The 13,791-nt window shown below is 44.8% G+C and overlaps 1 protein-coding gene across 1 annotated transcript; it reads left to right on the forward strand.

Moving 5' to 3' along the window:
- Positions 1-1,543: 1,543 nt before the first annotated feature.
- slc16a5a (solute carrier family 16 member 5a) lies at positions 1,544-11,614 on the forward strand. Its single transcript, XM_034571544.1, has 5 exons — positions 1,544-1,699; positions 4,335-4,747; positions 7,830-7,973; positions 8,541-9,380; positions 10,668-11,614. Exons 2-5 carry the CDS (start codon positions 4,381-4,383, stop codon positions 10,889-10,891), a joined length of 1,575 nt encoding a protein of 524 aa, XP_034427435.1. The 5' UTR covers positions 1,544-1,699; positions 4,335-4,380; the 3' UTR covers positions 10,892-11,614.
- Positions 11,615-13,791: the final 2,177 nt, after the last annotated feature.

The following is a 13,791-nucleotide window of genomic DNA, read 5'->3' on the forward strand; positions in this document are numbered from 1 at the left end:
AGATCGCATACCCGCCTCTCTCCCCCCCCCCCCCCCCCCCCCCCCCCCCCCACCTGGGTTTATATAGCATTTACGTGACCCCCCCCGCAGGTCAACTCACAGAAAGAAAGGTTTCTTTACTTCATGGGTCATTTTGCCAGTTAATCTGTAAACACCTGCATGCGTTTGTGGGACATGCACACTTGTACTCTCATTTAGACGTACTCTGAAATGTCACCTATTTACACTTTTGTGTTCATTTATCAGCAGTATTGATGTCAAATGTGAATATCGTCAGCGGAGACTGTGGGAAAAATGTTCGGAAGCTGACAAAAACATTTTGTCCGATTTTTGTTTATTTCACTTTTATTTATTTTGTATTTTTTGAATTTTGTCTACCGATGTTGTTTCTTTACATGTAACGATTTTGACAGAAGCCGGTCTGGTTTTTAATCATAAAATGTGTCTGTGTTTTAAAATGTGGTTGTTTGTCCGTTCTGTTTAGTGTGGACTTAAAATAATGAAACAAGATGAACAGAGTGAAATTCTTCCACTCAGAACGTGCAGCTACTTTACCGACGGTAGTTATTTAAATATATTTTGTATTGCTCACAATCTTATGAACGGTAAAGCCATGAAAAGTCAATAAGACGGTCATTTCTTGATTTATATTTTTTTAAGGATCAAAACACACAAATCTCCCCAGAAATGGAGCCACTATCCATATTCTTAGTTATTTTCAGGATTAGAGATATTTTTTGAATATTTTGAATATTTTAGATTTAGTGTTAAGCCTGTGTTTTATTTAGCCACTGTGTAAAAAGCCACATACAAGCACCTGAACAACAACAACAGACACGTCACAGTGTCTCGGGTTCACCTGCACGTCACTGCAGCCGGGGGGGGGGGACCAGGGGCGTCAGCAGATCTCCAGGGACCTTTTAATTCAAATTGGTGGGGAAATACTCTGATGTAAGTAAAAGCCGCTTCAATCTAATACAAGTCAGCAAGTGTCATAATTAAAAATACATATTACAATGTGAATGTGCATTTTTAATCAGATTAAGTTTGAATAGGGCTTAAGTGTCAGGTTTATTATTTTAGGTGTGTTTTTATGTTATAGATGTATTTTAATGGAGCTGCTAATTATAATTAATTACTAGTCATAGCTATTGCATCATATCTATTGCATTGTATCCATCTATCCATCTATCCTTTTAAGAAATGATATTAAGACAGTATTTATCTATATTGGTTGACTTGTATATAAACATAATATTTGCTCCATCCCCGTGTCCCTGACAGACAGAGACCGTTAGTCCACCACTCCTGCTCCTCCTCCTGGGGCCTCCTCCTGCTCCTCCTGCTCCTCCCGTGGAGCCCGGGGCCTCCATGTGCAGCTCCTCTCTGCCGCCCTGTGAGCGTCTCGACCCGGCCTCTGCAGCCTCCTCCTCCTGCTCCTGCTGCTCCTGCTGCTCCTGCTGCTCCTCCCGTGGAGCCCGGGGCCTCCATGTGCAGCTCCTCTCCGCCGCCCTGTGAGCGTCTCGGCCCGGCCTCTGCAGGCTCCTCCCCCCGCGAGCGGGCCCGGTGCAGCGCAGCCCCCCGCGGTCAGTCCGCCGCCGCTCCGGTCCCTCCCCGGCTGTCATCGAGCAGCGACCGCGCCTGTGGACCCAGAGGATCCCGCAGGATCCCGGAGGATCCCGGCAAACAGAAAGAGATGGTAAGAAATCCTCTATATTTATATATATTTATATTTAAATGATAAAATCCGGAGCAGGAATAGGAGCTTCCTCTTCGGTCCGAAAGTGCTGAGGCAGAGGTGTGGAGGAAATAAACCCACCACCGAGGGGAACTCATCGTGTTCAGGCTCATTTCGGTTCATTTCTGCGGGGTTGAACGAGCAGTAAACCCGGGTGGAGGTGCCGGTGTGCGGAGGAGGGGTCCGTGGCTGTTTTCAGGGGCTTTTCAGACGTAAACAAGCCGGAAAAAACAAGCTGCCACGTGGGTAAATGTGGGAGAATGTGGGTGTCTCCGGTTAAGACGTGGTGACAGTCAGTATCTGTGTGTATGTGACGAACCCAGTGGGAATCGAACCTCTCACAGGACGCAGCAGCTGCGCAGCATCACTTCTGTTCGTCCCGGGACACCGAGCATCACTTCTGTTCGTCCCGGGACACCGAGCATCACTTCTGCCCACAGACACAAAACAGAGAGCACACGCACACATCCTGCAACTCCTGCAAATATTATATTATTATATCCTTTCTACAAATATAGAGAATACTGGATACCAGAACTGGAATATGTGGCCAAAACTATGTGTGCACACGCAGGCACTTTGACTCTCATTTAAATATTCAAATAGCATTTCAACTGACCATGTGTGAGCCACCTCCACAGCATCTATAACACACCTCTATAGCGCCACCTGGGAGCAACATGAACATAATCATAATAATTCACTCACTGAAGATTTGTATTTTCTTACATTCCTGATAATTTGTTGAAGTAATAAACATAAATAGACGATATATACACAAAGAGGGATGAATGGGAAATTCAAACATTGTACAAGTAGTGCAAAGAAATAACAGATCAGCAACAAACGGACAAGAAAATCCAATATGTTTTTCAAAATAAGACTTGTAAAGCTTTTAAATTTGTTCTCTCTAAATATTAAGTCAGCTGCGTGGAGCCGTGGAAGCAGCGAGTGTGACTCTGTACAAACTGGGAAACAGAATCCACCAGGCAGCATCTCTAAGGCTCATTGATTCCCAATTTCTTTAATTATAAACATGACAAATCAATATGTAACCCAGCAAACAGCTGATCCCAGTACGTTTCCTGTTTGGTCTCATCCCCTGTGAAATGGTAAACTGTCACGTGTGCGTCTTCAGGATGTGATGTGTTAGTAACAGGGACATGTTCTCAGGAGGAGTTTCCTCTGCTCAGGGGTCTGCACATCTGGATGGTGTTAGATGTCTTTGGGGGAAACTCTGCCGAGCGTCTGCACAGAGCGTGATTCATCCGAGGGGTTTCTCACGGGCGCGTGTTGGCCTCAGTCTGGACAGATTTCCTTTGCGTCCGCACGTACGTGTTTGTCCTCTCACCCATCAGACCCCTCCTTTGTCCAACACTGCTGCTCACAGTCTGGCCTGCAGCCCTTCAGGCCGTTTCCTGTTTGTAAATGTTAATGAAACTGAAGCACTGATCTGAAGGATGTAGAGAACCGACCCGAAGGGCTGCAGCTTATCTGGGATTACACTTTGCACCGGAGCCCAGGAGCCGGAGGGCAGTTTTCAGTCTGAATTAAGTTTCTCTCAACATTCTAGTAACTTTGGAGCGTTAGCATTTGGTCATTTCTCTCATGTTCAGGAAGCACAAACTTTTTGTTTTATTCATGCCTTTGCTGTGGAGCAACTGTTTTACCGTTGCTTGTATAGAAGGTAACACATGGACACTCGGTTTCTCTGCACTGCTGAAGGCCGTCATTGTCCTGTTTTCTCTTTACACTGTGCTAATTTCCATACACGGCCTGGCGTTTGCTGCCCAGCAGCGTCAACTGTCACGGGGTCAGAGTGGAGACAGAGCTGAGGCGTTTGTTCGTTTGTTGCCGGCTCTAAATAATATGTTTAGAATAACAAACGACTGTGTGTGTGATATGAAAACTGTCACTAGAGGTGACGAGCCCACGGAGAAATATCTCCCAGCTCTGCACTGTAACGTCTTTCAGCTCGTTGTTTTGATCGATCTGGTTTAGTCACATCTGTCCATCAGCACGACACACGACATCTTACCTCTATTTTCTACCTGCACCAAACAAACCCGACAATATCAGCGAATTGCAGCTTAAGATAAGATAAGATAAGATAAGATAAGATCGACTTTATTGATCCCAGGAGAATTCATTCGTGGGGAACATCCAGGCGAGGGGCGGAGCCTGTAGAGCAGCAGGAGGCGGGACACGGCGTATAAACTCTGCTGTGGAAAGATCAGTGTTGTTGTTTACAGCTCGTCCACACCGGCATCGGCCCTCAGCACCAAAAGATCTGGAATCTCCTCGTGTTTCCAAGTTGACGTCTTCGTCTTCTACGTGTACGGCTCCTCTTCTTCATCCTGAGATGTTTGTGTTGTTCCAGTTTCACGTCACGTGTTAGAAACCTCGTCAACACTTCCACTCGCTTTTTACTGGAGTTTTTCCGAGGTTCGATTCATCCTCTTGGACCCATGCATGTCTGTACAGAGACTCAGAGCAATCCAATGGTTGTTGGGATGAGTGGAGGAGCAGAATGACGGTGACAGCCCATAACAAGCAGCCTCTGCAGCCTGACTGATGTTTGCTCTTGTCGTTGCAGGTTTCATCCATGAAGCGGTGCCAGCAGTCACAGTGACGAGTAGAAAATGACTCAGAGGAATGGAACCGGAGGGAAGAGCGATCACCTCCTTCACTCGGAGTCCGCCGGTGCTTGTGCGAAGGCCAAAGGCCCGGAGGAGGAGAAAGTCCAGGAGGCCTGGTACTGTGAGTCCGAGGCGGGGGGGCATGGAGGAGAGCGCAGTGACTGTGTGGCTGTGACGGGGGAGGTCATAGCTCCAGATGGCGGCTGGGGCTGGGTGGTGCTGGTTGGCACCATCATGGTCCTGGCTCTGACCTTGGGCTTCCCCACCTGTGTGGGGATCTTTTACACTGACCTGCAGAATGACTTCCACGCCTCCAACAGCGAAACGTCCTGGGTGCCCTCCATCATGACGTCAGTGCTCCATGCAGGAGGTAACGCAGACAGACCTTCAGTTAGTTTCCTTCTCATTACATCTTCTGTGGCTCTGTTGCAAAGTTCCCACGCCCCGGGTGTTGTTATCATTACAAACTGCCCTTTAATGCCCCTCAACCTCAAGGTCATTTTAGATTCTGCCTGTTGTGGTTGTATGGATACAATGTGAAACCCGAGAGAAGGACTGTGGGTGTGCTTGGAGCTGTCTCGCTGTGCTGGTGTGGATTTAACAACGATCACTTCATGAGAAACCGTAGCTGTTATTACCCACAGTGTGATACACGGCAAGAACTCAGGGTTACACGGAGTTAGAATCCAAACTTCAGTATGTTATTCCTCAGCAGTGAATCACAGGATGAAATGCTCTGTAGCTGCTGCAGCCTCACCTGCTGTGATCAGTAGCTAATGGTGGCTAATGTGGTCAATTATCATTCTGACCTCCGAGTGTCGGATGTTAAAAGTCTCCTCTGCTTGTTTTAGTGTTCATCATTAACCTGTCGTCACCACCGCTGCTCACTGCTGGCGGCTGCTCAGTTACACGATTACACCAGCTTCCTTCTCTGGGACTTAGACGCACACTATTTGTCGTGTTTTGTTCAATAAAACAGGATGTCAACGTTTCAAAAGGGACTCTCTGACTTTATAAATGTAATAATATTCAAAAGAAACCAACTGTCGAAAAGTGGAGAACAAGAAATGACTGATAGGATATGAGTGAAGCCTCCGTGTGGGGAACTATTTAATGGAGACACATTCCTAAATGATCTCAGACTTGATATTTAGGTGCTGCAATGTTTTTCTCTAGCTCTACGTGACTCTTAATCTGAAGGATTATGATTTAAAGATGTTTTGATCCCGTGTGTGTATGGAACTCTATCTTCCTCTGTCAGTGCTCGAGTCCTCGTCACCGTGTCCAGTATCTCTATCAGCCAGTAAAGTCAACTTCCTGCTGCTGTGACGCTCATGAGCCTTATGTAACCTGCATGAGGACAGGAAAGTAGTGTGGGCGGTGCGAGGCCATGTAAAGTCATCCGAGTGCATTAAGGTGAATGTCAGGCGGCTGATAAGATCGAATACGACAAAGTATACCATGTACTTATCTTTCCGTCGGTTTGATGTTTAATTCAGTGGCTGTAAGAACTTTGTAAGGGTTAGGGTGAAAGTCACTCAAGGTTTTTTTTAAGGTCTCTATGTCACACGTTGGTGTGGTAACGATCCTCTTCCTCTTTCTACCAGATCCCACGTGGCCCGCACGTCACCCGCGTCATGTGGAGGGACAGTTTTCTGTTTTGCATTTTAACAAATTCTTAATCTAAGCTGACGTCTCATGTAGATGCACAGATCCCAACTTCCCTGATGGTTGAATGTTAGTGTTTATGTTATGTAAGAAGTAACTGTGGTCCAGGGTTAGAGTAAGTCTCAAGGAAATCAATTTTGTGTGTGTGTGTGTGTGTGTGTGTGTGTGTGTGTGTGTGTGTGTGTGTGTGTGTGTGTGTGTGTGTGTGTGTGTGTGTGTGTGTGTGTGTGTGTGTGTGTGTGTGTGTGTGTGTGTGTGTGTGTGTGAGAGAGAAAGTTCTCAGGGTTTTTAAAGACAGAAATGCTTTGATCTTAAAAACAAACCTGAGTTTTAAGGAATGTGACAAGAATCTCAGGATTTTCTTCATTAATCTGCACGAAGCTCGAGTCACTCATCTCTGGCCAGTGAGGGCGGGACGTCACGCACACCGCCGCCTCCCTGCGAGCTTTGTGGGCTGAAGAAGGGTTTTAGTGGAAATTGAAAGAAATTTCAATTTTGCCTGTTTTTATGTCTCCACTCCAGTTTTATTTTTTTCAAATTTGTCACAAATGTCCGATTGGAATCAAGGATTTTGTCGGTTAAAGGTCACGTGGACATCAAACAACACACCTGTGGTCATATCTCAGGAATGTACACGTTAATGATGCTGACTAAATCCAGGATAAGATTATAAAGTGATTACATTTTATATCCAAAGGGTCAAAGGTCAACTTGGCGGTGATTCCATAATGTTCTGCAGAAACACTTCTCTGTCCGTCCTCCAGCGCCAGGTGTCAACACATGGGGAGAGTGTTGTCGAGCTGGAGATTCACGTTTCCATCCAGGCAGCTTTTCCATGAATGAAAACTGATAATAAAGAAGAGTCAGATTATTACTGTGGGTTTTATGAGGCAAGGCAATTTTATTTATGAAGCTCTTTACATACACAGAGGTGGATTCAAGGTGTTGTACAGGAACATTAATAAAAAAGACAAACAGTGTTGTTTCAAACAAATTTCAAGCAAAATAAAAGATGAAAAAGAACAGAATTAAATAGGTAAAAAGATCAAGAGAGTTAAAAGAATAAGAATCGATAAATCTGCATCAAACTCTAAAAAAAGTTGAAAAGGGAGAAATAATACATATATAACGGAATGAAATAGCATGAAGGTATGAGCTTATAAAATGGTTAATTCAAATGAAAAAGTTGTATTCTTGTTTTGAAAGTTGCAATGGATGGAGCATTAAGATCAGTTTCGATGTTCAAGCACTCAGGCTCATTGAAGTCTAATCATTATCCACATCAGTCCCTCACGGCCCGGTCGCCTGACAGCAGAGCCACTGGAATGTGCTTCAGTTGTGACGCCTCTTTAGTGACCAACACACAGCGTTGTGTATCGTACTGAGGTGATTTCAAAACCGCCGCCTCCACCAAAGATTGTTTATGAGCAGCAATTGATGCAAACTGACGCGGAGGAGGCGAGAACATTTGTTCTGCGTTCACCATTTTCGCCCTGAAACACAATATTCTCCTGCTGCCGTAACGAAACCTCACTCACAGCTGTGTGGGTCAACTGAACTGAAGCTACACAACCTGTGCATGCATGGATCTGTCATATTGTGAGTTCCTGAGAGAACAGCCATGTTTTCAGTCATGCTCTCGACGGGTCGTTGAACTACTGCAGATTACGGACAGACTCAGGTTTTGTGAAATGCTCTGCAGGATTAAGAAAATGGCCTCGTGAGCCTTTAAGTCATTTCTGCTCTTGTCTTGGTTAAACTAAGAGCATTACTTTTATCCACAGGTCCCTTCTGCAGCGTGCTGGTGGACAGACTGGGCTGCCGAGCCACGGTCATGCTGGGCGGAGTCCTGAGTGGGCTCGGGATCGCGGCCAGCTCGTTCACGCAGTCCATCGGCGAGCTCTACCTCACAGCCGGGGTTATCACAGGTCAGCAAACATTTAAAGCATTTACTACACCAGCTGACACTTGACAACCTGTGGTGACACACAACTGTACACTACGTTACCCAGAGAGCAGCAGGTGAACGTAGTGGAGCGTTCGGGAGCCACAGGAGGAGGTGGAGACCCAACACGGAGCAATAACAGACTTAAATTCATCAGCTGGAGAAGAACATTGTTTCAGTGTTCATTTTATACAACAATGACATAAATGAGTTGGTGTTTATCAGATTGTTTTCGGGCTTTTTCCACCTCCAAGTGGTCAGAATCGATAAATGCATCTTTACGTCATCCTCAAATATAAAAAATGGTTTGGGATTTATATTGTATTTTATGACCGACTACATTCACATTCATACAGAGCTTCTATACGCAGCACTTTCACGCTCATCATTCACGCTCTGATGGAGCAGCCGTCAGGGGAAAGGTCAGGTTCTGTTTCTTGCCCAAAGACGCTACCTATTATTTCAAATAGCAATGAAAAATAGTTCAAAAAGTTAAATAACAGAACTTTTCGTCGTTTTTATTTCCTTCTTTTTTCTGCCATCATTACAGGACTTGGTTTCTGCTTCAGCTTCCAACCAGCTGTGACAATCCTGGGACACTACTTCGTGCGCCGTCGTGCGTTTGCCAACGCCATGTCCTCCACGGGCACGGCCCTGGGAATGTGCACTCTGCCCGTCCTGGGTAACTACCTCCACTCTGAGCTGGGCTGGAGAGGAAGCTTCCTTGTTCTGGGGGCCCTCCTGCTCAATTGCTGCGTGTGCGGAGCACTGATGAGGCCCCTCCAGCCGCCCACGCGCCAAGGCCCGCCCCTGATGAGCCAGGGACCCCCTCCACCAGAGGAGGACAATGTGAAGAAGGAGACTGGGTGGATAAGGACAATATGGAACTACCTGCTGGCTTCCATGAACAAACATATGGCATTTGGTCAGTTATGCAACAACCCGCGTTACCGTGCGTACGCCATCGGCATCACCTGGATGATGCTCGGGTTTGTGGTGCCCTTGGTGTATCTGGTTCCCTACGCCACAGCAAACAACATAGAGCAGAGCCAGGCCGCGCTGCTGCTTACCATCCTGGGTGTCGTCAACATCATAGTGCGTCCACCCTTTGGCGTCATTGTCAACATGCCCTGGTTCAAAGGGCGACACATTTATGTATTCGCCGCGGCTTTGCTGGTCAACGGGCTCAGTAACAGTATCTGCTGCATCGGGCCCAGCTTCATCGTGCTGCTGTGGTATGTGATAGTCTACGGCCTGTCCATGAGTGTGGTGGGCTCCCTCATGTTCACCGTGCTCATGGATACCGTGGAGATGAGCTGCTTCCCCTCGGCCCTCGGCCTGCTCGCCATCATGGAGAGCGTCACGCTGCTCATCGGGCCTCCACTGGCAGGTAAACGTGATAAAGACGAGATGTGGTGCCTCAGAATGATTTCAGCTTCAGGCAGATCGAATGTTTAGGTATTCCAAAATATCTCAGGTTGCTCACTAACCACGAGTGAGTCTCTTACATCAGTGTCATGAGAGCGACTTAAAGTGAAAGAAGCCATCTTTTAGGTCCACTAACACGGAGGAGGCGGGGTTTATGAGCCATACTGCAGCCAACCACCAGGGGGCCGATCCTGATGTCTTGGACGAGCCATAATGTCGTCCATCTTTATGTACAGTCATTGGTCAATTTAGTTTTGCTTAAAGGAGAGAATACTTATTATGATTATCAAGTTAGAATTATAAATTGTTAGTGCTTATTATATTATAGGTGTTATTTAACTGGTTATTATTAATGTTTAAAATCCCTCATGGAACCAGGAGGAGAAATCACACAGAAGATGGAGGAGCTGCATGTGTGTGTTCACGTCTTTAGGACACACAAGTTTCTGCCTGTTTTGTTACGTGAGCCACAGAAATACTGGAGTAGAAGTTGGGCCCCTCGTGCTTCAGGCTGTAAATAACACATCAAGTCAATTTGGTCCGACCACAGGGGGTCTCAAATGACAGGTCCCTGTTTATCTGACTGCTCATAGGGCAGAATGTCAGAGGACGTCGCATGCGAGTTAAAAAACGTTTAGGTGAAGTTATCCATACAGTTCGCACATGGTTCCTCTGTCATTGTTTCTGCTTTTCTGTCCCGTTCCTAATTCCATCGACCTCTCAGATTTTGTCGTATGACTCCTTCCTGAGGTCGTGACCCGATGTCGGGAACCACTGTTGTAAAACCTAGCAGTCATTTGGAATTCATTATTTGGATCTGCCGCAATTAAACCACAAAAAACTAGAACGGCGCTAAAAGGGCACATTCCTCCGCCAAGGCCCAACAGCCCCCACATAAATTCACTAGATCCAAACCTCACCCACTCATAGATTTCAATTCTCTAAATATGTCTGATCTTGTCAATATCCATGAATTATTCTCTGAGAAATCAAGGTGAATGTTGAAAAATGCCCATAATCCCAGAGAGTTAAAGAAAACCTTTTCCCTCTGATCCGATTCCCCACCAAACCTTCAGGGCTCGTTTCCTGACCTTTACAAACCTGGTGAAAATAAAGCCCTTTCCAAGAACACGTCTCAAGATGTTACAGTTGCATATCAGTTCCTTTCTTTGTAAACAAGGAAAAGTTGTATCCATATATAAAGTGTTATAAATAAAATATTAACAAATGTCATGTTTTCTCGTCGCAGGAATCCTGATTGACAGAACCGGCGAGTACTACCACGTCTTCTTTGCCTGCAGTGCCGTCGTTTCCTCGGCCGCCGTGTTCCTCATCGTGTCGTTTCACTGCCTGGATAAGAAGGAGAGGAATGTGCAAAAGCTGAGTCAACCGTCCCCGCCGCCCGACCCCTCGAGGCCGGCAGGCGACGTGGCTCCGCGCTGTGAGTACAGCAGCGTGCCCACAGAGGGCTGACGGGGCTGAGTGAACCGCCGGCCTCTGAACCTGCTCCCACTGCACGTCGCCCTCGTCACACGTCACGCTCCGAGTCCGACAGGTTTCGCAAATAGCCCGTGATGTTCGGCAGATGGTGCAATGTTTACTTTCCGCGGTTGAAAGGCTGCGCACCCGAGTCCCGGGCCATCTGATACGCCATAAAAGTAAAAATAAATACTAGGACTTGTTTGACCAAGGTTTGATCCTGCGTACCAAAATGAACAGATGTGCACTTACACCCACAACGTGATTGTACTGCTAATTGTAAAATGCTGCTGATCTCATCCACACGATCACACAACAACTATCACAGATGAGGTGTCTGACTTCATCAAGCCTGAAGAAATCCTGTTTCCAGATGTTTCTAATGGGTGTTTGGCATGTGACCTGAGAAGATGAAACACTCTTATTGTGATATTCAACATCTCGTCCTAAATTCTAAAAAAAGGTTAAGCGGTGAAATCAAGGTGGTGAAAATACAAAGGAATCAATTATCAAGGAAAAGGCTGGTTTTATTATTTTGTGTTTTTCTTATTGTCAAAGAAAAATTCCCCAAAACAGCACATTAGTTAGTTTACCTCTACAGTACATGTCACACTATACAGTCTCAGATCCTAGTAGTACTACATAGTACTAAACTGCATAGTACTAAACTACATAGTACTAAACTACATAGTACTCAACTACATAGTACTAAACTACGTGACCCCGGGTTCAGTCATTTCTCAGAACATCTGGACACTGATGATTTCATGGCTCCGTGCCGGCGACACACAGATGTATCGTGTTTTCCGCTCGTCCGTCCGTCCCGTCGTCGAACAGGAAAATCTCAAGAACGCCGTGAGGGAATTTCTTCAAATTTGGCACAAACATTCGCTTCAGCTAAAGGATCAACTGACTGGATTTTGGAGGTTGAAGATCCAATGTCAAGGTCACAGTGACCTCATGTGAATCTGGAATCTTATTTTATTTTATATGAGTCAAACTGCTTGTTCAATAGAACATGATATATCAAGAACACGTTTCCTTAAGAACGCATCAAGAGAATTGTTTCGAATTTGGCACAAATGTTCACATAGACTGACATTAATCCATTCGCTTTCTGTGGTCAAAGGTCACAGTGACCTCACTTACCTACAGGAGCAGTTTGTATGGGACTATTTTTAGCAGCGGATTAATACACATTTGGCTCGATGGGGATATGGGGACATAGGAGTGTGTGTGTGTGTGTGTGTGTGTGTGTGTGTGTGTGTGTGTGTGTGTGTGTGTGTGTGTGTGTGTGTGTGTGTGTGTGTGTGTGTGTGTGTGTGTGTGTGTGTGTGTGTGTGTGTGTGTGTGACTGAGGTAAAATATATTTGTGTGTGTGTGTGTGTTTGTGGTGATTAAGGAAAATGTCACCCAGTGCAACCGTGTGAATTATTTAGTTTCAGTACGACAGTGGAGTTCTGTGGCTCAGAGGAATATTGATTCACAGACACACTGTGTTTATTAGAAGGATCTTTGACAATAATAAAAATCAGAATGTAAAATAAAAGCAGTCTTATTTTTAAATGTCAGTAGCTGAAGGACTGTTACTGTCAGATTTGATCCGGGTATGAAAAGGAGAGTTGCTTGTTGTCCTGGTCTTTTTCCACACCTGCTTACAGCTTTATTAATTAAATGTCCATGTCCTCGTGGAGACATTAAACAGCCTAATGGATATTACACCCATGTGAAAGAGTTGCTTCAGATCATTGAAGGTTGATAGTAAAGATTCTGTTGGTCGTTCACTGTCGCACGTAGAAAATGAATGTATGCACAGTTCAAGTAAAAGAACCATGTTTCTCCTTTCGCATGCTTTTCATTCCTTTAATGGAACAGTGCCTTTTCACAGAAGCTCGTATCTTTAAAAGATCGTCGACAGCCACAGGATGATATCCGACGCTTTCTGGATCACTGGTCAGAAGCGGATGATTTCACACTTTGAAACATTTCAGGAGAGAATTATCTGAAGGGCACTGAGACGTCCGCAGCGTACACACGGACATGTTCTATGACACTGAGTTTACCTTCAGTTCCAATCAGTTTTGTCTTTTGATGAATGAACCGTTAGACGATCACAGCGCCTGTTGACGTATGAACAAAGCTGATTCATGTCAGATTTATGTGAAATATACACTTCAGGTATTAACTGTATCCCAGTAAACAAACTGTATAACAATAGAATCTATTAGTCCTCTTTAGAGCTTGTCTTGCTTAGGGCCAAATGATGCCTTTATTATAAATTCTTTATTTATATATAATGATCACGGGAAAAAATAAATGTTTGAATATCAAGTTTTTCTTTGTTGTGTTTCCTTTTTTGGAGGATGAATGATGAAAGACATCTTCTCTTTGAAACGACATAAAAACATCTCTCTTCAAACTATACATGATTTACTGGTCCAGAAAATACATGGCAGCTCCAGATCAGATATAACGTTTTGTGTTTATTTGAAACCAAATTGTTCTGGAATATGTGTCACTAAAGCAAAAATATAAACTAAATTATAAGAGCCTTAACTTGACAGGTCCTGCATCTTTACCAAGCTTGTATTTGTAGAAGTACTCGTATTTTACTTTTTCAAAGATTTGGTTTTCATTATTTTAACTAGATTTATTAATGATTTACAGGTTTTTAATATTATTGGAAAGGACAAGGATTATGAAACTTTTTTTCTGGGGATAATCGTAATGAGTATTTAGTTTTTACAAAGTAATGGATCAGTTGTTCGATGGAGAGCATAATCTGCAGATTAATCCATAATGAAAACAATCACTAGCTATAATAAGAATATTCAATTGGCTCCCGCTCCCCCCACAACCCTCACGGTTAAAGGCATTGGTTATGAATGTATAAT

Source organism: Hippoglossus hippoglossus, chromosome 19 (genome assembly GCF_009819705.1).
Source record: "Hippoglossus hippoglossus isolate fHipHip1 chromosome 19, fHipHip1.pri, whole genome shotgun sequence".
NCBI lineage: Eukaryota > Metazoa > Chordata > Actinopteri > Pleuronectiformes > Pleuronectidae > Hippoglossus > Hippoglossus hippoglossus.